Genomic DNA, 24,464 nt, shown 5'->3' with positions numbered 1-24,464 from the left:
TGAGCTGGGAACTGACCCTGGGTCCTCCACAAGAGCAGCCAGTGCTCCTAAATGCTGAGACATCTCTGCAGCTCCAGACACTGAATCTTTATGTTTAGTTTTATTATGTGGGCTGAGACCTCATTCATCTTGCAGGGAAGCATTTAGCTGCCACTCAGGTGAGTAGTACCTGCTTCTGCCTGGTGGACATGAGGTCACATAGTTATGGGGTGACAATGTTAGAGCTTGCTAGAGGACTGGGAGCCAGACCATGTCACCTTCCATTCCTTAGTGTGTCATGTGTGACACTATAGGACAGCTGCTTTTAACAGGTGTCTTGACATTCCTGCAGGTGTTGACGCCCCTGAGACAGTTGCTGACCTGCCCCTGAGCAGCGCAAATGGCATCTGCCCAGAAATTCCTGCCCAGCTCACCATCCGCATCCTCATTGCCGAAGCTGGTTCTGTGGAAGGGGTGGCTCAGCACGAGATCCTCGGCGTGGAGACGAGGTGTGTGTGGTCTCCTCCCTGCACTGCCAAGGTCAAGAGCAGGACAAAGACTAGGGAATCTGCACACTTGCAAATGGGGATTGTTAGGGATCTGGCTGTGTGAGTGGAAGGCGCCAATACTGTATTTGAGACTGAAGCTACTCTCAGGATTGTTGGAAGGCTCTGAGAGCTGCTGCTGCAGAGTCCAGAGGGCTAGGGCTAGCAAGGGGCTGTGCAGTGCTGCGTGTACAACTCTGTGAGCCTGGGTGGCGTGCTGGCAGCAGAATGTGGCCGTTGGCTGGAGGCTTTGCCATGTGTGGCTTTAGATAGTTTGATATGTAGTTGCCTCATCTGAGAGATGATGACAGCCGAGTGTTGCGTTTCTCCCTCAGGTGACAGGTTCCACCTAACAAAGTGATGCGTGCCGCTTAGTTGGGAAGAGTCCCCATGCTGCAAGCTCAGAGAGGGTCTCTTCCCTTTTACCTCCAGCTCCCCTTGCCCTGGGACTGCCTTCACTGGCAGGGACGTCCTCCTCAGTCCTGCAGGGTCAGCACCAGCTCAGCCTTGCCTGGGCTTACTAAAGAGAGGCCACCTTGTCAAGAGACATCTGGGCAGACTTACATTTGTCCAGCTGGGTCACGTGTTCCTGTCGGAGCCATTTGCCATGGCCAGGACCATCAATAGCCCTGGCAGGCAGGCTCTGGATTCAGGCTGCTGTCTTTTGATCTATTGAACAGAGAGTGGGGAGTGATGTGTGCCCCACCCCTAAGGGAAGTTGGGTAACAGTTACCAGAACAGGAGAAGGGATGCCTAGTCCCCATCAGAGCTAGAGCTACTTCAGAGTGTTGGGGTAAGCCAGTGGCTCTCTTCCTAGGCAAGGCTTCACCCAGCCCTACAGTACTGTTTCAAGGAGTCTTCGCCATAATATGTAAAAAGCGCCTTAGTTCTGTGCTGCGGGCATGGAATGCCCTTGATAAATGACCAGCTGCTAATAGATTGTTGGAGACAAGCCATCTTTGCTAAGAGAACCTGGTGATGTAGGTACAGGGACCTGCAGATTCTCTCTTTGTGTCTAGACTTGAGAAATGGATGTGACTCTTGGATTCCCTGGGGTCCTGAGTCAGACTTCTGATGAATGGTGGCCACTCTGCCTTACAGTCTCCCCGTTCTAGGGTCTCCACGGTGACCTGGCAGTACCAGTGTGGGCTCACCTGTGAGGACACGGCCGCTCTTCTCTCTCTCAGTGCTTCCGTTCAGTTCATTAAAATCCCTGCGCAGATGCCCCGCCCTCCAACGAGGTGAGCCAATGGCTGACAGGCTAGCAGGTTCCTTCCTGCCTCTCACTGGTTCTCCACAAACCTTCTCATGTGTTTTTATAGATTCCAGATCAACTTCACAGACTATGACTGTACCCGGAATGAGCTGTGTTGGCCTCAACTTCTGTACCCTCTGACCCAATATTACCAAGGTAGGGAAGGCAGGTTCCGCTTGTTGTCAGAATGTCATGCCAATTAAAACAGCTGAGTCGATGTGTAGAGGTCGTGGGCAAACCGCACAGACAGACTTAAAAGAAGAAACTGTGCCACAGCTGACGTTTTATCAGCTATTAATGCTTATCACTAATAATCACTAAATAGTTACCCTCAAAGTCAAGATAGGATACAGCTCAGTTGTTGTGGGGATGGGGTAGAGCCCCTGCCAGTGTCATGGCAGGCAGGGAAACAAACCTCAAAGAGATGAAAATGAAAACTCAGTTCAGCCCAGCTGGATCAAACACTGGGGTCTGATCCCAGGGGGTTTATTGCCAGTAAACACAATAGGATTTGGAGAAAGTTTCCTGTGTAATACAATTCCCAGTTCACAAGGAGGCGTAAGTACACTGCAACTCAATTCAAAGTACATGTCCTTTCTTCCAAGATAGGAAGGGACTGCTACCTGTTCTAGCTGAAGGGCCTAGGGAAGGACCTGGTGTGTCTGGGTCATACAAACGGTATATTGCACTATCCGCCTCTGTCCTGTTTGGGGGAGGGGAGCTCAGGGGAGCCCTTGGCTATATAGATAATATAAGGGTCATTTAGACTATCAGCCACCTCTGGTCCTGGTTGGGGGAGCTTGATATGGTCTGGCCCTACAATAATATAGATCATAATGTAGACCACCAGGCTGCTCATCACCCCCTTTCCTCTGAGAGGACAATCCTGCATGCTTAACATTCCTGCTTTCCCTGGTGGTATGTGGGTGCAAGGACCTTTGTGATTCCAAAAAGTTGTCTTTTGCTGTCTTCCAGGGGAGCCCCGTTCCCAGTGTGTCGCCAAAGGCCTAATGCTGCTGTCGCTCCTCCTGTTGGCCACACTCATCAGCCATCCTTGGATGAGACTGTGCAGAGGCTGGTGCTCGGCTCCCATCCCCCACTGACTTTGCTCGAGAACTCAGAGCGCACTCAGTGGCTCCCTGTAGGCCTGTGTGCCTCTCTGAAACCGTTTGAGATAGGGTCTCACTATGTAGCCCAGGCTGGCCTCTAAGTACACTGGGATCTTCCTGCCTCTGCCTCCAGAGTGCTGGGACTGAAGGTGGGCACCATCGTGCCTAGCCTCCCTGAAACATTTTAATAAACAAAATGTCTATTTTTATAGAAATTCTTGGTGTTAAGTGAATTTAAGTCAATTATCCAGATATTCAGAGTTGCACAGAGTGATCCTTCTTGCTGCCGGCTGGCTTCAGGGGAGCTGCTAGTGTCCCTGAATGTCAGAGACCTAAGCCTAGCACGAATTCCTAATCACAGGAGTTTCGGTTTTGACCATACTTAATGCAAGCATATAAGAATTAAGAAAGGATTGATTGATTACTGTCTCATATTCCAAGGAAAGGGTTAGAAAATGCTTAAAAGGCTTTTAAAATTAGATGATGATGATGATGATGATGATGATGATGATGATGATGCAAGTCTGTGAGTGAGCGTAGGTGCGGGTACATGGGAGACAACCATTGGGGTGGGTAGCATTGTGCAGGCATTGCCTCTACCCATGAGCCATCTCAGCATCGCTATAGTCTTAAAGTGTACATTACTCATTCCAGGCCAGCCTAGAACACAGAGATGCGCTTGCCTCTGCTGCTCGAGTGCTGAGATTAAGGGCACGCACCACAATGTCTCAGCCAGCTTTCTTAAACAGGCCAGGATCACCTATCCAAGGGCAGTACTGCCCATAATGGGCTGGGCCCTCCCACTTCAATCAGCAACCAAGATAATTCACCATAGACACGGCTTACAGGGCAATCAGATCTGTGTCACCCTTCAGCTGAGATTCCCTCTTCTCAAGTGACATTATGTCATGTTGACAGTAAAAACTGGTACAGGGACATTTGAGCTGAAGCCTAAAGGAGTCAGCTTTGGTGAGGTCCAGTGGGCCAGTATTTTAAACTGAGGGATTCCCAGATCAAGGGTGTGGACCAGGAAACAGGGAGGAATATGGCTGAGTGAAAGGACCCAGGACTAGGGTGAGGGGTTCAGTTTGTCTTTGGAATACGAGAGAAGCCACGTCAGATTGTATGCTATTGCAGAAGTCACATGACCGCTGTGTGGAGGCTGCCCACGTGGGATTGCAGAGGCCACACAGTGCACCACATAGGGTGCCATGGATCGTACACGTTCCAGGCTGGCAAACCCGCTGTGACAAAGCCAACCGGTGGTGGCTGACTGCAAGCGAGCAGGTGTCCTGGGGGTCAAGAGATGTAGTGAGGAGGCGAGCAGGCCTGCTTTTCGTCCTGCCCGGCTCCCGCACGGCTAGCTTTATACCCGAAATAACAGCACAGAAATTGTATTCTTTTAAACACTGCTTAGCCCATTATATCTAGCCTCTCCTTGGCTAACTCTCATATCTTGCTTAACCCGTTTCTAATAATCTGTGTAGCACCACAAGGTGGTGTCTTACCGGGAAAGATTCAGCATGTCTGACCTGGCGGCTGGATTCATGGCATCTGCCTCACTTCCTCCCAGCCGCCTACCTAATTTTCTGATCTATCAAAAGGGCCAAGGCAGTTTCTTTATTAACCAGTGAAATCACCTCAAAACAGAAGACCCTCCCACATCAAAGAGAGTTCTCAGACTAGCTCAGCAATGTGGCTGCAGCCTCTGTCTCCACTAAGAGCCAAAGAGTGTTTGCTTGGAACGGTAAAGTGGCACAGAGTGGCTAAGACTCTCCTCCCGTTGGGAGGTGGTGGCCCACACCTTTAATCCCAGCACTCGAAGGCAGAGGCAGGCACATCTCTGTGAGTTCGAGGCCAGCCTGGTCTGCTGTTAGTTTTACTCTAGCCCCATGTTGAAACGCCAAAATGTAGTTGGTTGTTTTACTCTTTAGTCTTTGGTGACCCTCCACCCAGCTCCTAAATAAATCACACACAGAGTTTTATTCTTAATTGCTTCTGGGCTTTTTCTTCTCTTCTGTATATCTTACTTTCACTCTTACCCATGACTGGCTGGGTGGCTGGCCCCTAGTGTCCACTACTTCCTCCATTCTCCTTCTGTTCACACTTTCTGCCTGCTAGCCCTGCCTATCCTTTCTCCTGCCTCCCTGTTGGCCATTTAGCTCTTTATTAGATCATCAGGTGTTTTTGAAAAATATTTATTTATTTATCTATTATGTATATGATATAATGTCTGCGTGTATGCCTGCAGGCCAGAAGAGGGCACCAGACTTCATTACAGACTGTTGTGAGCCACCATGTGGTTGCTGGGAATTGAACTCAGGACCATTGGAAGAGCAGGCAATGCTCTTAACCACTGAGCCATCTCTCCAGCCCCCCCATCAGGTGTTTTAGACAGGCAAAGAATCACAGCTTCACAGAGTTAAACAAATGCAGCATAAACAAAAGCAACACATCTTTACATCATTAAACCAATGTTCCGCAGCATAAACACAAGTAACACACTTTAAAATAATATTCCCCAACACTGGTCTACAGAGCTATTTCCAGGACAGCCAAGGCTACACAAAGAAACCCTGTTTCGACCTCCCTCCCCAAAAGAATATATTATAAAATATATTTATTTATTGGGTCTGGAGAGATGGCTCAGTGGTTAAGAGCCCATATTCCCCTTTCAGAAGACCTGAGTTTGGCTCCCGTTCCAGGAGGCTTGCTGCCACTCTGTCTCCTGGGGATCTGAATCCTCTGGCCTCTGCAAGCCATGTGCAAGTGCACACACACCTTTAAAATAATAAAAATCATTTGAAAATGTTTATTTGTATGTGTGCTTGAGTGTATATATGTGCAGAAGCATATTAGGTCAGAAGAAGGCATTGGATTTCTTGAAACTGGAGTTACAGGCTGTTGTGAGACACCTGATCGGGTCCTGGGAGCCCCAAAACTTACTGCAAGAGCTGTAGGTGCTCTTTTAACTCCTGAGCTATCTCCAGGTCATAGGACAGCAATAACAACAACAAAACTGCTGAAGTTATTAAGAATTCTTGTCTAGCATATATGAAATCCTGGGTTCCAACCCCAGCCAACACAGACTCGATGTGAGCGGCTTGCCTGTAATCCCAGCACTGGGGTGGGAGGTTGAAGGCAGAAGGATCAGGAGTTCAAAGTCACCCTTAGCTACTTGAAGAGTTTGCAGCCTGCCTGAGATATGTGGGACCCTATCTCAAAAACAAACAAATTTAAAAAGTAGGTCTCTCAGCTGGGCGGTGGTGGCACACACCTTTAATCCCAGCACTCAGGAGGCAGAGGCAGGTGAATCACCATGAGTTTGAGGCCAGCCTGGTCTACAAGAGCTAGTTCCAAGACACGCTCCAAAGCTACAGAGAAAACCTGTCTCAAAAAACCAACCAACCAACCAACCAAACAAACAAAAAAGTAGGTCTCTCGTCCTCTGGTGCATAGCCACCCACACATATACATTAATTGGATTTAGCGGATCATCACCAAAAAGGACAAGCAATTGGAGGGGGAACATTTTTGGAATAATGTGGGAATTGGAAGGGAAAACGGGTTGAATATGATATTTTTGCTGTATACATATATGAAATTCTCAAAAATAAGGAAAATAAAGAAGTCCTCAGGGGTGGTGGTGCACACCTTTAATTTCAGCACTTTTAGGTAGAGGAAGGCTGATCTATGTATGCGGTCAGCTAGGGGACAGACCGGCTACAAAGACTCTGACTCAAAAAAACAAGTCTTCAAAAGGACCTGGCCATAGTGGGGCCCGAAAACAATCCTGGTACTGGAGAAGCTGAGGCAGGAGGGTTGCGAACTCACGGCCAGACTGAATTCCACAGGGAGATCCCATGCGAGGAAAAAAATTACACACCAATGAAATAAACTCTAAAAGTAGCGAAGGGTCCACCCGGTTAGGGTTCCCGCCTCCTGTGCACCGATTGGACGAGTCGTAGTGACGGACTGCCACAATCCTGATCGTTCATTGGTTATCTTGCGATGGGCGGTTCCCCGGGGCGGAACCGGAACCGGCTGCCGTGGTGGGCGGGGCGTGGCAGGTAGCTGTGGTGGCGGCTGAGCGGGTGGCCGCGGTGGCAGCGGTGCGGAGCCCCATGGTGCCGGTGCGCGGGCCGCGGCGGCTGAGCGAGGCGGCGCCGCCATGGGCTCCCTGTTCCGCAGCGAGAGCATGTGCCTGGCGCAGCTCTTCCTGCAGTCGGGCACGGCATACGAGTGTCTAAGCGCGCTGGGCGAGAAGGGCCTGGTGCAGTTCCGAGACGTGAGTGTCCCGCGGCCTGCGTGCCTGTGCAGCCCAGGGCTGGGCGCCGGCAAAGTCGGCTGACGTCGTGGGGACCCGGGCCGGGAGGTGGCTTTGCAGGCTGGCGAAGGAGGGCCCTTCTGAGGAGGTGGCTTTTGAGACGAGACCCGAACGGGGCAGGAGCTGTCAACGGGGAAAGAGGAGGGTCTCGGAGATGGCTTTGCAGAGTAATCAAGGACGACTCCGAGGAGGAGGTGGTCTTTGAGCTGCGATCTGAACGGAACAGGAGCTGGCAGTGGGAAGATGTGGAGGAGGACGGTACCCAGAGGTGGTTTTGCTGGGTAGTTAAGAAGGGGCCCTCTGAACAGGAATAGGTGGGATAAGAGAGGCTGGAAGAGCGATGGGGAAGTGTGACAAGTTGTGAGTCCCTAGGGAGAGAGCTTCTGAGTTTCAGACTCCTGTATGATGATGCGTTGGCATTGTTGACAAGTGACGAGGACCTGGGTCACAGTATGTGTGGAATGGAGGCTGTCTCTGCAACTGTAATAACACACTTGCCAACACAGCCACTGGCTTTTTTTCAACCTCCGTGCACTACCAACCTCCGAGGGTCAGGACCTTGACCAACTTGTTCTTTCCTCATTTCCCACGAGTGGCACGGGTCCTGGCATTTGTTGGCATTAATAAACAATGTTGGATGAATACATAAGCTTTTATGAAGTAACTTCTGGCCTTGGAGACTCTGAGCAAGGCAGATGAAGACCCTGTGCTCCTGAAGTTCTGTCTGGGAGGACGCTGGGTAAACGCTGATCATGAACTGTAAGTGTCACGGAGGAGGAGAACGGTACACAAAGGCTGCCAAACAGGCCCCGATACCTACACCAGTTTGGGCTTCTGGCCATTTCTCTGTCTCTTTCTGATGGGTCCATACTCCCATGATCTGATATGGGTGGCCCTTACATCATCATGAGGACTCCTGAGTGGCAGGCGAGGGCGCAGGCAAGGTGTGGTGCTCTTCCTGGGTCCCAGAGCCACTTGGCCTACAGTCCTTGGTCTTCGTACCTGACAGGTAGGGTGTGGTGCTGTGAGTGGCACCGGAAAGATGGAGGCAGCAGTCGCAAGGGAACCAGGCTTTTATATCAGGTCTAATTTGTTCCATCCTGTTAGGACTCGGGCCAAGGCACTTATCACGCTTCAATCTCCGGGGCCCAACAAGCCCTGTAATCAGCTCGGAGCTTCGGGTTCCACTGGGTGCCGTTACATGAGCTCCAGGCTGGACTCTGGATCCTTTTAAAGGGAGAGAAAGTGCAGCCGATCTTCGCAGGAAGGAAAGAAAATGAACGTGCTTTGCTGAGCCTTCAGGGCTGCTCCGTGTCAGGTGCCTGTAAGCTTGGGCATTGATGTTCGAGCTTGTGACGGGTCCCAGGCTCATTTATGGGGTGGGATCACCAACCCTTTTTGACTGACTCAGGCCTTTCTGCTTGTCACCCCCGGAGGGGTGGGGCAGCTGAAGGTTTTCCATAGCGACTGCAGTGGGGAGATCTGGACAAAGAGGGGCTGTGGCCCTGAAGAGCCAGGTGGGCTCAGTTCTGCCGTTACTGTGAGGACAGCTTCCTTCTTGGCCCTGTTGTTGCTGGGACTGGAAAGACAGTGAGTGCTGTTAGCTTTGCCTCCTCTGCCTGCTCTTCTGGGTTCAATGCCAGTCATATAGACAGGGTCTGGAGCTGGGCGTGCTGCTGCCACACTCTGGAGGCTGAGGCAGGAAGATGAAGAATTCAAGGCTAGCCTGGGCTCTATAGGGAGCTATCTCGATAAAATGAAAAAGGAGGGGGGGGGATGGCTCAGCAATTAAGAGCCCTTAGGGCTCTTGCAGAGGTCCAGAGTTCAGTTCCCAGCACCCATACCAGGAGGTTCACGGAGCCATCTGTAGCTCCAGCTCTTTTGGATTCCTCAGGCACCTACCTGTACTCATGAGCCCTCATCCTGACACACAGAAATAATAAATCGTAAACATCAAACAAAGGGGTCTGTTGGAATGCACTTCTACACCATTAGCTTTGAATTAAGGAACCTGCAGCCTTATGTTACATCCTCCCCCCCAAAATAAAACATGGTAGCCCATCCAATAGCACACAGCGGCTGTCTAAGCTGCTGCTGCTGCTGGTAGGTGTTTGTATCCTTGTGGCAGGGGCACACCTCTTCACACAAGAGCTGCTGTTGGGTTGAGAGTTAAGCCACTGTGGAAAGGAAATTGGCAAGTGGAGCGGCAGGCAGGGCTGGTCCCTGGCTCCAGGTTCCCGTTCTCAGTTCCACAGCAGCCACCGAGTCTGAGTCCTCTGGGTGGGCGTGACCTCCAGAAGTGAAAGGGCATGAGATAGAGAAGTGACCTCCAGTTTTGATCCTTCTGATTAATGCTTTAAAAGTGGTTGGGAATCCCCAGCGAGAGGGGAGCAGTTTCACACCAAGTCTAGTTGTGGAGCCCAGTGCAAATGCTGTATCCATACAGATGCAGCTTGTGCCCTAAATGCCTGTCCTTGTAAGTGACTATTAGAAAAGTAGGACATTGCTGGGCGTGGTGGTGCTGGTGGCGCACACCTCGGGAAGCAGAGGCAGGCACATCTGTGCGTGTGAGGCCAGCCTGACCTACAAAATGAGTTCCAGGACAACCAGGGTTACACAGAGAAACCCTAGTTAGAAAAAAATTTTAAAAAGAAAGAAAAGTAAGGTAGTGCCATTATTGTGGAGAATAAAGTTGCTGGACAGTGGTGGTGCACCCTAAAGGTGCACACCTTTAGTCCCAATACTCGGGAGGCAGAGACAGGCAGATCTCTGAGTTTGAGGCCAGCCTGTTCTACAGAGCTAGTTCTAGGAGTTCCAGGACTGGCTTCATAGCTACTGAGAAACCCTGTCTTGAAAAACAAAAAAAGAAAAAAAGTAATTACTGTGTGTGATTTAGAAAGAAGTTAACTTCTAACTCATTTTAATCTGCTTTATTTCTTTATTTACTTATTTATTTTGAGGCAGGATCTCGAGCTCCAGATATAGTTGGGGATGACCTTGAACTTCTGCTCCTCCTGCCCCCCCATGCTGAAATTACAGGGGTGTGCCACCGCACCCAGCTTTGTGTTTCTGTGCCTCTGGGTGCTGGGCGGACGCGCACCAACTGACCTAGTCCCCCACCAATTTCCTGTTGGTGAATGTTGGTGTAGATTTCCTCTGAGCTTAATATCCACATTCATGTTTTTTCTTTAAATCTATGTTTCTTTCTGGATTACTTCTGAGCCAAGGGCTATTATTCAGGCATTACTTGCTATCCAGGAAAGCTCCGTCAGTTCTCTGTCAGTGGCTGATGACGGTGGACTCCACCCAATCCTTTGACAGTAATATTTTCCCTCAACAGTCTGTTTTAGCTCAGTGGCAGAGTGTGACCCCTACACCAACACATTTTAAATGACTAGATAAATATAAACAAAATGTACTTTATCCAGTCCTGCATTTGATACCACCATCAAAAAATTTAAATAATTAGATTAATAAAAACAAATTTAGCCGGGTGCGGTGGTGGCACACGCCTTTAATCCCAGCACTCAGGAGGCAAAGGAAGGCAGATCTCTGTGAGTTCGAGACCAGCCTGGTCTACAAGAGCCAGTTCTAGGACAGGCTCCAAAGCTACAGAGAAACCCTGTCTTGAAAAAAAAAATTAAAATTTTATGAGCTTAAAACAAAATTTTCTTCCTTTTCTCAGCTCAACCAAAATGTAAGCTCTTTTCAAAGAAAATTTGTTGGCGAGGTGAAGAGGTGTGAAGAGCTGGAAAGAATATTGGGTAAGTTTGTCTTCCATTTTAATAATCCTAATACTTAGTTTAATATAAACTTATTTGTTTCTTTTAGAAAACTATAGACAAGCTGGGCGGTTTTGGCACACAACTTTAATCCCAGCACTCAGGAGGCAGAGGCAGGTGGATCTGTGAATTCAAGGCCAGCCTGGTCTACAGAACTAGTTCTAGGACAGCCAGGCTGTACAGAGAAACCCTGTCTTAAAAAAAAAAAAAAAAAAAAAAAAACAAGAAAGAAAGAAAAAGAAAAGGGAGGGGCAGGTTGTTCACTTTCCTGTAATTCATAGGTAGGTGCTGTTATGAGTGTTTATTTTTTCACTTGTTCCATAGACTGTAGAAGGAACTACAGTGATTGCTGCTGGCCTTGTCGCTCACGTAATGGTCCTTGCTGCGACATCCCTCTTGTTTAGTATAAACCGAGGCTCAGCATTTGATGGGAGCAGAGTAGTATTTCCTGATATTGATGTGCCATGGTTTAATCAACCAGTCCTGTATATATAGTTTTTTCTTATAAGTGAAAAACCTTATCTATCTATCTATCTATCTATCTATCTATCTATCTATCTATCTATCTATGTTAAGATATTACTTAATTTAAGACCTTATTTGGCAATAAGAAAGGCAGGAAATGGCTGATAGCTGCCCTGATACCACTTGTTGTCTTTGCAGGCTCCCTTTGTGACTGGGCTAGGTTGGTGCTCTCTGCTTAAGTGTTGGAACTCAGTAGCCCTCGGCATTCCCTTCACCTCTAAAACCTTCAAGAGTTACCCAAAGTAGTCTGGCTGCAGGAGAGTCTGACTTTTAGGATGATTTTTCTTGTTAAGAGATACTCCACTTTTTTTTTTCTTTAAAACTGTGTTTTTCAAGACAGGGTTTCTCTGTAGTTTTAGAGCTTGTGCTGGAACTCTCTCTGTAGTCCAGCCTGGCCTCGAACTCACAGAGATCCTCCTGCCTCTGCCTCCCGAGTGCTGGGTTTAAAGGTGTGAGCCCAGCAGGGATTGTATTTTTTTTTATTCATTGAAAATTTTCATACAGTTTTTTTTCTTCCTTTCTTTCTTTCCTTTTTTTTTTTTTTTTTTTTTGGTGAGTGGGGTGGATCAGAGTCTCATGTAGCCCAGGTTGGCCTCAAACTACTCAGTATGTGGTTGAGGCTGATCTTGAACCATTGATCCTCCTGCCTTTTTCTCTAAGTGTGCTTAGATGACAGGCCTGAGCCATAACACCCATCTATTTTTTTTTAAGATTTATTGTTATTAATTTGGCTTTTTGAGACAGGGCTTCTCTGTATAACAGCCCTGACTGCCCTGGAAATCACTTTGTAGATCAGGCTGACCTCAAACTCATAGTGATCTGTCTACCTCTGCCTCCCAAGTATTGGAATTAAAGGCATGTGTCACCATGTCCAACATATTCTTATTATTTTCAGTTATGTGTGTACATGAGTGCAGAATCCCTTGGAGGTCAGAGGTGTGCTGTATCCCTAGAGCTGGAATAGCAGGTGGTTGTGAGCTGCCTGCTGTGGGAGCTGGAAGAGCAGCCAGCGCTGCTGAGTGCAGAGCCATCTCTCCAGCCAACACTTGACAGGGTTTCTCTGTGTAACAGCCCTAACTATCCTGGAGCTAGCTCTTGTAGACCAGGCTGGCCTTGAGCTCACAGAGATCCTTCTACCTCTGCCTCCCAAATGTTGGGATTAAAGGCGTGCACTACCACCGCCTGACAACAGTAGACCTTTTTAAGTTAAGGGTTTTTTTTTGAACGCTTCACGGATTTGTGTGTCATCCTTGCGCAGGGGCCACGCTAATCTCTGTAATCGTTCAATTTTAGTATATGTGCCGCTGAAGCGAGCACAAGTTAAGGGTTTTTAATATTAACAATAACATATTTTTAAAAAGATTTATTATTTTTAATCATGCGTCAATGTGTGGGAATGTTCATATAAGTACAGTGCCCACGGAAGCCGGAAGATGGCGTCAGATCTTCTGGAACTGCCTAGCATGGCTGCTGGGAACCCCCTGGGTCCTCTGCAAGAGCGGTGCACTGAGCAGCCTCGCTAGCTCTAATGTAAAACTTTTTTGGTTTTTTCAAGACAGGGTTTCACTGGGGAGCCCTGGCTGTCGTGGATCTCTCTCTGTAGACCAGGTTGGCCTCTAACTCAGAGATCAGCTTACCTCTCTGCCTCCTGAATCCTGAGATTACAGATGTGTGCTATTATGTCCAACTTCTAGCCTTAATGTTGGCAGGAACTTCTGGTCATGTGAAATCTCTTGCTTAAGTTGCTAGTTATTTGCATACTGTTAGATTATGTGGTGGAGTGACATCAGAGTCCTCAAAGAGTCACTGGACAGGTCACTTGTGTGGAATGAGGCTTCCGAAAGCAGAGCAGAGAGCCACCTGGTTTCTTTCAGGGGAGCCTGGCTCTGCTCTGACTCAGGCTGCCAGGTTCTCTCTGAGGACCCTGTAGCAAATGCCAGCAGGCTGCCTCTGGTTGGGGTACAGGTCTGCACCTGCAGAGTGTTCCCAGTCTTCCAAAAACATGTTTCTTTTTTGTTATGTTTTGTTTTGTTTTCTGTTTTTTGATAGTTTCTCTATGTAGCCTTGGCTGTCCTGGAACTTACTCTGTAGACTAGACTAGCCTCAAACTCAAGAGATCTGCCTGCCTCTGCCTCCTGAGTGTTAGGGTTAAAGGTGTGCACCCAACTCCCAAATGTGTGGGTTGTTTTTTGTTTTTGTTTTTCCAAGGCAGGGTTTCTCTGTAGTTTTAGAGTTTGTCCTGGAACTCCGACTGTAGACCAAACTGGCCTCGAACTCACAGAGATCTTCCTGTCTCTGCCTCCCAAGTGCTGGGATTAAAGGTGTGTACCCCCACCACCCAGCCTTCCCTAGCATGTTTTAACCTGGGTTTTAGGAAGGAAAGGAGCTGGGGAGCTCTCGCCAGTGTGTGCCTGTCTCTCTGGAAGAAACTGCAGGAAGTGACGGGGACAGGCAGGATCTGCAGTCAGCAGGTTGGGGCTGCCAGGGTTCTGATTGCAGAGGTCACAGTGAGACTGTCTGACTGTGCATCTTTCTTTCACAGTGTACCTGGTGCAGGAAATTACCAGAGCTGATATTCCCCTGCCTGAGGGAGAAGCCAGTCCTCCTGCACCACCTCTTAAACATGTTCTAGAAATGCAGGTAACTTCTCCTGAAGACGCTGTCTTCAATAGTCCTGGGACTGCATAATTGCCTTCACAGTCCTCACCCTTCACCTCTCTTCCCAGAGCTGTGGCCTAAAGTAAGGAACAGTGGAGTCGCACACCCTTAGGGAACTGTAATGTGTTCTGTCTGACAGTAGAGGGCGTTGCTGGCGGGGGAGCTGAGGAGTAGCTGAGTTCCTGTTGAATCATGGCAGGTTTCAGGATACTCTCTGGGACTACCCATCATACAACATCTGTCCCTACACCAGTGCTGGGGGCTGCAGGCCTGGGCTTCATATCTTTCCCATCAGGCCTGAGTGCTTCCAGGTAGCTGGCATGTTGAGACTGAAGGATATGGCACCATTACCCCACCTCTCCAATGAATACTGGGTGGTGCCTAAGGCTGTAGACTATTTTATTTACTTACTTATTTATTTATTTATTTACTTACTTACTTACTTACTTACTTACTTACTTATTGAGGCAAGGTCCCAGTATGTAGCTCTGGCTGGCTTTGAACTTACTTTGTAGACCAGGCTGGCCTTGAACTCATAAAGCTCTGTCTCTCTGGCTTTGAGTGCCGGGATTAGAGGCCCGCACTAGCATGCCTTCCCTTCTAGACTTTTCTTGTTAGGGTTTGGCACTTAGAAAAAATATAGTGGCTCTTCATCACTCTTCTGAAATAATTGCCATGGTATTGCCGCAGCCCTTTGTGGCCGGCTGTTCTGTCTGTCTGCAGGAAGTAGCCAGCCACTTGGTGTCTGGGCTCACACCAAGCATGGCACCCTCCCAGCCACAGTGTCAGCCCTCTGGTTTGGCTGGATAGCCTGGTTATGACATCCTTATGGACACCAACGCTGCTGGTAGCTTAGCAGAGCACAGGGAGGAGGAGGAGGAGGAGGAGCAGGAAGGGTTGTTTTGAGTGAGTTGCATTGGCTCAGTGGTTTGTCTTACAAAGGCCGTGTCTGTGGTTTGAATATGTAAAGCAGGAGAAGGACGCTAGGTTGTAACCAAGGAAGCCTGCATCCTTAATTGTGTGGTGGGACCAAGCAGAGACTTCAAAGCTGGAGGCAGGGGAATGTTTAGAAAAGATGATCATATGTTGTTTCCATTGTAAACAAAAGAAATAAAGATTGTTGTGTGGGGTGGACAAGCAGCTGAAGGAAAGCTGGCAGCAGCAGATTCTGGGGGACATGTGTGGCCTTCAGGTGTCTGCAGGTGTTGTGGTTTGACCATGAACTAAACTGAGCTGGTGAACTTTGCAGCCGTACCCTGTCTGGCACATTTGCATTCTGGCTCTTTGCGGGCACTGTGGCCCTTTGAGCCTGGGTGACGGGGTGAGGAGGCTGCACCAGACTAAGCCTGCTTTCACCACAGCTGTGTTGTTGCAGGAGCAGCTGCAGAAGCTCGAGGTGGAGCTGAGAGAAGTCACCAAGAACAAGGAGAAGCTGAGGAAGAACCTGCTGGAGCTGGTGGAGTACACCCACATGCTGAGGATCACGAAGACCTTCGTCAGGCGGAACGTGGAAGTACGTGTGCCCACCCGCCCATCAGCGGGAGAAAGCACACCTGGCAGTCCCTGCTGTGCTCTCTTGTTAGTGCCCTTCCAGCTTTGGGTTTGAGGTAGTCTTGTGTGTCCCTCTGGCTGACTTGATACTGCTCCCGGTGCCTCCACTTCCCCGTCCTGGAAGTCAGGCTGGCTTTGTCACACTAGGCATGCACCCTGCCAGCTCTGGCTCTGCTCACATTGACGTCTTTGTTTTTGAGACCAGGTCTCACTACGTAGCCCAGGCTGGCCTTGAAGTTGGACTGATTCCCACCTCCGCCTTCTGAGCTCTGGCATTATAGGCAGGAGCTGCCGGGCTTGGTGTAGATGTGGTTTTGTTTCGTTTATTTGAAGTGAGACATCAGCCTCTGCTTTATTCTAGGCTGGATCGCACACTTCTTCCTGTGTTAGTGGTTTTAGCAGAGACGCTGCTTCCTCCCGTCAGAGGCTTTAGTTTTCAGTTCAGAAAAAGATTTTCTTTTTTCGGTTTCAAGACAGGGTTTTTCTGTGTAACAGCCCAAAGTATCCTAGAACTCACTTTGTAGACCACACTGGCTTTGAGCTCACTAATTCACCTGCCTCTGCCTCCCAAGTTGCTGGCCTGGCTTTTTTTTTTTTTTTTTTAACTGTTTTAAAGAAAACTTTAAAAATGTTTTAAATTTATTTGTTTTGTGTGTATTGATATTTTACCTGCACATATATCTGTGCACCACATGTGTGAGTTACAGAGGGCTGTGAGCGGCCACGTGGGTGCTGGGAATTCAACCCAGGCCTCTGGAAGAGCAGTCAGTGCTCCTAACCCTAAGCCATCTTTCTGGCTTCTACTTTATTTTATTATTTTATGTGTGTGGGTGTTTTGCCTGTTCACTAGGTGTGTAGATGGAGCCCCAATACCCTGGAGGAGGAGTTAGAAGCAGTTATGAACAGCAATGTGGGTGCTAGGAATCAAATCCAGGAATTCCGGAAGAGTAACAAGTACTCTTAACCATGAGCCATCTCTCCAGCCCCAAGCAATGTGTTTTATGGTCATGAGGAAAAATAATCTTGGTTTTTCCAAATGGCTGTGAGCAGAGGGGGCAGGAGGAACCCTCACCAGTGAAGACTGGTTCCCACAGGCATTGGAGGCTCTGGGCTGGGGCTTTTGTGTGGATGCCTGAGTGTCACCAGATGCTTAGAACATTGCATCTTAGTTACAGCCGCTCATCCTGCCCCACGCTGGGCTGGGCAGGGCATCGAGCCCTTCCCTTCTGAGGTTGCTCTTAATTGCCCTAGTTGTGACCCTAGATACAGTTATTGTCTCTTGAACCGAGGTCCACCCTCACTTAGAGCCACTCCCGTATGTGAATGTCTTCAAGCAGTTCACCTGACAAGCTTGATAGAGTGTTTCTCTCCTATGGGGAAGCTTGCCCGTCTTCATTGTCATTTGGACCTGATGCTCAGTGGTACCGTCCCTCTGTGGACTTATCTGGAAGCTTGTAAGGGTGGACTCTGTTAACGGTGTGCCTGCTTCCATGTCTTTACAGTTTGAACCCACTTATGAAGAGTTCCCCGCCTTAGAGAACGATTCTCTGTTGGATTACAGCTGCATGCAGAGGCTGGGTGCCAAGCTGGGGTAGGTGACAGTGTGCACTAAGCCCTTCCCGTAGAATAGGAGACATGGGCCATGGTGCGGGTGAATGGGCCATTATAGCCTGGGATTGGCCCAGAGTGAGCGTCTGTCAGAGAACACTGGGCTCCTGTACATTGGACTTAATCACACAGTGTTGACGTAGCTGGATGTCGCGGGGATTTCTTCTCTTGGTCTTTTGAGTTGGAAAGAAGCAGTGTCTGTGTTCCCCAGTGTTGACTCCTGTGAGCCTGCCATGACTGTGCCACAAGTCTGAGGACAGCTCACAGGAGTCAGTGCTCTGGGGTTGAACTCACTCGGGTTTGTTTGTTTATTTATTTATTTATTTCTCACTTGGGTTTTAAATTACGTTTCCAGTGACCGCTTCTGCCTCTGTTCTTTTCTTTCCTTTTGTTTGCTCCTCACCTTCATGCTCTTCTTAGACAAAGTGTCATGTAGCCCAGGCTGGCCTCAAACGCACTATGTAGATGAGGATGACCTTGAACTTCTGATTCTTTTGCTTCAGCCTCCCAGGTGCACAGGTGCAGGGATGGCAAGGTGTGTTTCATCTCTTCTTTATTTTAATTTTTATTTATTTATTTATTTATTTTTGTGAGACGGGTTTCTCTGTGAAACAGTCCTGGATATCTTGGAACTCACTTTGTAGACTAGTGCTCCACCTGCCTCTGTTTTCTGAGTGCTAGGATTAAAGGCATGCATCATCAGCACTTGGCAAATTTTACTTAATTCTTTTTAAACTCATTACTTTTTTAAAAATTTTACTTTATTTTTTAAATTTATGATTTTATTCTTTTAATTTTAAAGAAGTTTATGCATATGGTTGCTTTTGCTTGTTTGTATGCCTGGATACTAAGAATGTTCCTGAGGCTCACAGAGGCCAGAAGAGGGCATCAGATCCCCTGGAACTGAGTTATAGCCCCTCATGAGCCACCTCGGGGGTACTGGGAATTAAACCCAGGTCCTCTTCAGGAGCCAGTGCTCTTAACTACTGAGTTATCTCCTGTTGTGTTTTTTTTTTTTCTTTTTTTAACATTTACCTAGCGTGTATGTTTGGGATTGGTACATGCATGTCATGGTATGCACGTGTAGGTCAGAGGGCAACTTTCCGGAGCTGGCTCTCTTTCTACCACGTGGGGTGGGCATGACGGCAAGTACCCTCTCTCACTACGCAATCTTGCCAGCCCTCCTGTTCTCCTTTGTGGCTCTGGAGATGAGACCCAGAGCCTGGTACTGTCTAGGCAAGCTCTCTGGCACTGAATTACATCCCCAGCTACAGCTTTTTAAAAAATGATCTCATATTCCTGTGTTCCGTATTTGGGCATCAGAGAAGTTTGCTATGAGGATAACGTTCCTTTAGAGAGATTTCTCACATTCACAGGTAACTGGAGTCTTGTTAGCCCAAGCTCAGTTTTTATTCTTAGAACGGGGATTTTATTCTTAAAATGAGGACTTAAATTTTTTTCATTTAATTTTCGGAAGTGATATGAACTTATGCCAAACTCCTGGCTGAGTTCTGTGCTGTGGCTGTGTGTTCTGAGGACAGCATCTCCTGTGTCCAGACCCGCAGCTGATGTAAGCAAGTGGCTGCCAGGCTCCTTCCCCTCCAGATCTCTGCTTCTTGAAGGAGCAGACCTTTGGGCAGGCAGTCCTGGCTGTGGTGGGTTCTGCCCCCATCTCCTCACCTTGCCAGTGCCTGGTCTTATTGTCATCTTTCACACTGGCACGTCCAGGGTCTTCAGTGTGAAGAGCAGAGCAGCTGGATATCTGCTTTGGTCTTGAAATTCCAAGACCTTCCCCTCACTAGCGGCTCAGCTGTCCATGGAAAAGGCAGCTTCAGCAATGCTTTATCTAGCACGTGAGCATCTTGCCGCTTGATGACTCTTAGAGCAGCCTTGGCTGGCGGAGGCAGAGATCTCTCAGTCCTGAAGCCTGGCCCCTCACTGTCTCGCAGATTCGTGTCTGGCCTGATTCAGCAAGGCAAAGTGGAAGCATTTGAAAGAATGCTGTGGCGGGCCTGCAAAGGGTACACCATCGTGACCTATGCAGAGCTGGACGAGTCCCTGGAGGACCCCGAGACGGTGAGTGCCTGTCACAGGCAGAGCCCTGTTCCAGGCTGTGTGCACACTAGCGCTACAATTCTCCTAAGTCTGGGCTTCCAGACCCCACCTCAGAAAGTAGCAACTCCATGTCTAAGGTTCAGAGCAGAAGCCTCAGGATACCCGCCTTCTCCCCTACTTCACTCTATCCCCAGACTCAGAGACTGGACTCAGAAACAGGGAGTCTGGTTCATGCTGGTTCCCTTGCTCAGCCATTCTGGTTGGGATTTTGGCTGTACTTTTCTTGCCTCTAGGTGGCAGCAGCCCCCACCTTCACTCTTGCACCTGCCCCGCCTCCCCCTGGACTCCTCTCAGCCTGGTCAAGCTAGCCCTACCAGGGCTTCTCACTCTTCTTAGAATCTTCCCATGGCTTCCTGTTTACACAGCAGAAAGCCCTGTCTGTCCCCAGGCTCTGTTCTTCTGCGCCCTGTCTGGCCGTGTTCAGCTGGCCACCCCTCTCCAGTGTGCTTCTCTGTGTACTTTTCCTTTTGCGCCAGTCTTTCCCAGGTCCATGTAGCTCTCCCTCCCCTTCATGACAGTCATCTTTCCTGGGACCTTCTTTTCCCGCCTGCTTTTTATTTAAATTTATTAATTTACTATGTATACAGTGTTCTATCTACATGTATGCCTGCACGCCAGAAGGCATCAGATCTCCTTACAGATGGTTGTGAGCCACCATGTGGTTGTTGGGAATTGAACCCAGGACCTCTGGAAGAACAGGCAGTGCTCTTAACCTCTGAGCCATCTCTCCAGTCCTCCCATTTCTCATAGATGGCCACACACACCCTGCCTCACTGTCCCCCAGCCTGTTTTTTTCTGTAGGGTCCTCCACCATGTTGCCAGGCTGACCATAGCTCCCTTGGCTTACTGCTGTTAGCGTTGGCAGCTCAACAGTGACTGGCAAACAGGCACCTTGGGCTAGCTCTGTTCCCAGTGCTGGGGGCTGAGCCTGGCCCTGGTTCACAAGAGGTGAGTTCTGCACTTCCCAGCTCAGCTTCAGAGAATTCTGTTTCATTGACCATTGTAATGATGGCTGGTCCTCATTATTCACAGAATTATGTTGTTTGAAGTCACAAATTATGTAAATACTCAATTAGCAAATGTTATGGTGCTTCTCTGTTCCTGGGGCAGCGTGGGTTTGCTCCTCCGAAGTCTCTTCGTCACTTTTCATCAGCGAGCCACACCGGTCTTTACTTTGTGTTTCTCTTTGACTTCTTGTTTCCTGTGCATTGTTGACTTTGGGGAACTGTACTCTTAGCTGTTGGTGAGTGAGGCTGGTCCACACAGATTTCCAGAAGGCTGCTTGACTGGATTCTGGGTGTATATGTCCCTTGGTGGCCATCTTAAACAGCACCATCACCAACAAAAAGCACATACAGGGCCGTTGTGGCAGTGATGGAGGAGGGCGCTTGGTTACAATATAAAAGTTTACCTGGAAGGAGGCAGACCTCGGCCTTGTATGCCTACCCGCTTACTGGAGTGTGTGGCTCACAGATGCCTGTGAGCCGGCGTGCGTGCATGCTGCTTGGGGGTTACTGGTGAATGGGTGATGCAGTCCTGTTGCAGTCATGGGTTTGCTGCAGCCAGAGCCGCTGCACCGTCTGCCCCGATGGTGGACTTGGTCTGGGGGCTGAGGGCAGACTCACTGTCCTGTGTGTCTTGTAGGGTGAGGTCATCAAGTGGCACGTGTTCCTGATATCCTTCTGGGGAGAGCAGATCGGCCACAAGGTTAAGAAGATCTGTGATTGGTGAGGAAAGTTGTCTTTTCCTCTTTTCCAGTGCTGGGACAGGAATAGGCGCTCTCAGGCCAAGTGGGCCCTCTGCCCTGAGCTGCAGTGGGCCTCCAATTCTTCTGCTTATTCACTGCACCGAGGACTTGCCAGGTGCATGTTGCTTGGGCAGACTGTCAGCCTGACTCAGTCTGTGATCACCTGGGGAGAGTGTAGGTGTCAGATCCTCTGGAGGCGAAGCTACAGACAGTTGTGAGCCACAGTGTGGGTCCTGCGAACTGAACCCAGGTCCTCTGGAAGAACAGCTGGTGCCCTTAACCTCTGAGCCCTCTCTCCAGCCCCAGCTTGTGTCCTTGCAGCAGACACGTTTTAGTGTGACCGGGAAAGCCGCACCAGCTTAGTGAAGCCCCTTTGTTGCCTTTACCAGGCTACTCTCGGGAGAGGGCTGGTGGCTCCTGCGGAGAGAAAGGCATCGCTCAGCAGGCAGAGTAGGGCAACTGTGGTTTTAAGGCAGTGTGCTTCTGGCCTTTTCTGGATGTCTGAGGCCATGCTGCCTGTAGGACAGGTCAGGCCTCAGCCCACAGCTCAGCCTAAACAGTGTCAACCCTGAAACAATAGCCAACTCAGACTTATGATCCTCCTGCTTTTGCCTCTGTCTCCTGAGTACTGGATTACAGACTGTACAACCATTCTGGCATGTCTTCTAAGGTGTGCTTTCTGCCTCTTAGGTGGGTTTTTATTTTTATTTTTTTATTTTTTTTGCTTTACAGTTCATAGATTTTTTTAACTAATTAATTAATTGAAGATTTCTGTCTCTTCCCTGCCACCGCCTCCCATTTCCCTCCCCCTTCCCCAGTCAAGTCCCCCTCCCTCGTCAGCCCAAAGAGCAATCAGGGTTCCCTGCCCTGTGGGAAGTCCAAGGATAGGTGGTTTTTTTTTTTGTTTTGTTTTGTTTTGTTTTTCTTCTTCAAGAAAGGAGACAGGATTTCTCTGTGTAGTTCTGGTTTTCCTAGAATTTGCTCCGTAACCCAGGCTGACCTCGAACTCAGAGATCCACCTGCCTCTGTCCCCTGAGTGCTGGGACTAAAGGAAGGTGTGCGCCACTACTGTTTATCATTGTTGGTGGTTCTTAACCTCAGGATACTGGTGCATTTCAGGAAGGCAGGTGGGTTGATCTGAGGGCATTCATTTACCATAGCAGCCTGCTTGCAAGGCCTCCCTATATAGTGGACGGCCGTGGCTTTGCCGTCAGAGGGCGGCCCTGCCTGGTGCTGGAGGCTGTGTGCCTGGATTGAGCGGATCCTGGTGAATTCTGTCCTTAGTTACCACTGCCACGTCTACCCGTATCCAAACACGGCTGAGGAGCGCAGGGAGATTCAGGAGGGGCTCAATACTCGGATCCAAGACCTTTACACTGTGAGTAAGCTGGAGCTGGGAGCATGTGAGAGGCCTGGTAGCCGGTTGTGGGTGGTCACCATGTATTCCTGACATTGGGGTGTCTGTTTTGCGGTTACAAAGCCAGGAAAGGTGAAGGGACTTAGACAAGCCTTTGTGTCTCTTTGGTCTACTGGATTGTCCTTTGACCATGGAAGACAAGCTTGAATGCTGGGCATCGTCCCACCTGCTTGTTTAATTTGACTTTCTCTTGATGGTGCTGAGGAGTCTGGATAGCTATATCAGGATCAGATTTTCACACATGGAAACAGAAGGGAAATGGGAGTTGGTAGCTTCCAGGGCTGGGCCATCCTAGTGTAGGCGAGAGTCAAAGGGCTGTTTGGGTCAGTCAGGTCACCCTTCTGCCAGTGATAGAATGTCCGAGCTCTTACTGTGCCTTTGGGCTGGCAGTCTCTGACCATTCCTGGTATTACTGCCATGGGAGCAGGTACCCAGAATGCTCCTCCTCTGGAGGTCAGGCTGGTGGACAAGAACTTCCCCTACTCGGCCCCACAGGTGCTGCACAAAACGGAGGATTACCTGAGGCAGGTGCTGTGCAAGGCGGCCGAGTCAGTGTGCAGCCGGGTGGTGCAGGTGAGGAAGATGAAGGCCATCTACCACATGCTCAACATGTGCAGCGTCGACGTCACCAACAAGTGTCTCATAGCGGAGGTCTGGTGCCCCGAGGCGGACCTGCCAGGCTTGCGCAGAGCGCTGGAGGAAGGCTCGGTAAGGCTCGCATCCCACTGGCACCCCCAGACCCAGAGCACTCAAGGACAGGGTGTGTCACTGAATGCAGTACTGCAGGCTCGTGAGCCCCAGGGCTAGGGAGGCTGCGGCAGGAGGATGGAGAGCTTGAGGCCAGCCTGAGACATTGTTTCAAGCAAGACAGAAAAAGTTTCTGAGTGCTGGCCAGGGCCTGGTCAGACATTGTTTTCAGACAGGGTTTGAAGAGTGGCTCTCTGGCCCTGGAGAGATGGCTCAGTGGTTAAGAGCACTGACTGCTCTTCCAGAGGTGATGAGTTCAATTCCCAGCAACCACAAAGCAGCCTCACAACTGTCTGCAACTCCAGTTCCAGAGGACCTGTGTGACACCTTCACACAGATGCAACAACAATGCACAGAAAAAAATAAATGAATGAAGGAGTTAGTCTCTCTGGCATTGTGTGGGGGAACATTTCAAGCTGTGTTTCTGAGTAATAATGTACTGGTATGAACCACAAGAGAAGAAATAGCCGTGGAAGCTCTTCCTGCTGACCACAGCCTTTTCTGCCCCTCCCTCAGGGTCACCGCTACACTTCTGTCCCGCCTCCGTCACTGAACAACATTTGGCCAGATACGGCTAGGGCTAGGCAGCCTTTCTTTTTATTTTGCCTTTTAAAATGATTTATTTAGCTTTATTTTATGTGCATTGGTGTGAAGGTGTCAGATCCCCTGCAACTGGATCTTCAGACAGGTGTGAACTGCCATGTGGGTGCTGGGAATTGAACCCGGGTCCTCTGGAAGAGCAGTCAGTGCTCTTAACCACTGAGCCATCTCTCCAGCCCCCTGCCTTTTAAAATGAAACCCCTCTCTCTTTGTAATTTCTAAAGATCTGTGTTTGGCCTGTGGTCCCACTGGAAAGTCCAAAGTCCCACTGGAAAGTCCAAAAGGTGGTGGCTGGTGTGGCTGCTTGAAATCGCTCCCTCTAACCAGCAGATTGCGTGTTCTTCTTTCTGCTGAATAAAATCTCTTTTTATGGCCAGACTCTGTTGCAGAAACACACCTTGATTATTAGCTGAGTTCAGTCACAGGTACAAACACCACTGCGCAGAATAGCCTGTGACCTTTGAAACTTAACACCTGTCTGTCCGTCCCCCCCCCCCCG

The 24,464-nt window shown here is 49.2% G+C and overlaps 2 protein-coding genes and 1 non-coding gene across 4 annotated transcripts in view; 2 read left to right on the top strand and 1 right to left on the bottom strand.

The window, feature by feature from the left end:
- Tctn2 (tectonic family member 2) overlaps window positions 1-5,487 on the top strand; it is a 31,285-nt gene extending 25,798 nt beyond the window's left edge. The window contains exons 15-18 of the mRNA XM_050146594.1: window positions 332-488; window positions 1,640-1,765; window positions 1,847-1,935; window positions 2,755-5,487. Coding sequence (XP_050002551.1) covers window positions 332-488; window positions 1,640-1,765; window positions 1,847-1,935; window positions 2,755-2,882 — 500 coding nt within the window. The 3' untranslated portion in view covers window positions 2,883-5,487. The remainder of the gene's footprint in view (window positions 1-331; window positions 489-1,639; window positions 1,766-1,846; window positions 1,936-2,754) is intronic.
- A 1,463-nt stretch (window positions 5,488-6,950) lies between these two features.
- Window positions 6,951-24,464, top strand: part of Atp6v0a2 (ATPase H+ transporting V0 subunit a2) — a 29,455-nt gene continuing 11,941 nt past the window's right edge. The window contains exons 1-9 of one of the 2 annotated variants that reach the window (XM_050146567.1): window positions 6,951-7,176; window positions 10,901-10,979; window positions 14,065-14,162; window positions 15,556-15,693; window positions 17,234-17,322; window positions 19,289-19,415; window positions 21,099-21,181; window positions 22,486-22,579; window positions 23,114-23,326. In XM_050146567.1, the coding sequence (XP_050002524.1) occupies window positions 7,060-7,176; window positions 10,901-10,979; window positions 14,065-14,162; window positions 15,556-15,693; window positions 17,234-17,322; window positions 19,289-19,415; window positions 21,099-21,181; window positions 22,486-22,579; window positions 23,114-23,326 (1,038 nt within the window). In that variant the 5' untranslated portion in view covers window positions 6,951-7,059. Of the gene's footprint in view, window positions 7,177-8,329; window positions 8,806-10,900; window positions 10,980-14,064; window positions 14,163-15,555; window positions 15,694-17,233; window positions 17,323-19,288; window positions 19,416-21,098; window positions 21,182-22,485; window positions 22,580-23,113; window positions 23,327-24,464 lie in introns of those variants that run through there. The other variant, XM_050146568.1, reaches the window with a different exon arrangement.
- LOC126504363 (U6 spliceosomal RNA) lies at window positions 12,736-12,839 on the bottom strand. Its single transcript, XR_007592562.1, has one exon. It is a non-coding gene; the product is annotated as a U6 spliceosomal RNA (small nuclear RNA).

This window comes from Alexandromys fortis, unplaced genomic scaffold, assembly GCF_014885135.2.
Source record: "Alexandromys fortis isolate MF-2015 unplaced genomic scaffold, M_Fortis_MF-2015_v1.1 scaffold_56, whole genome shotgun sequence".
NCBI classification, from domain to species: Eukaryota; Metazoa; Chordata; class Mammalia; order Rodentia; family Cricetidae; genus Alexandromys; species Alexandromys fortis.
This window is presented reverse-complemented; position numbering and strand designations above follow the sequence as displayed.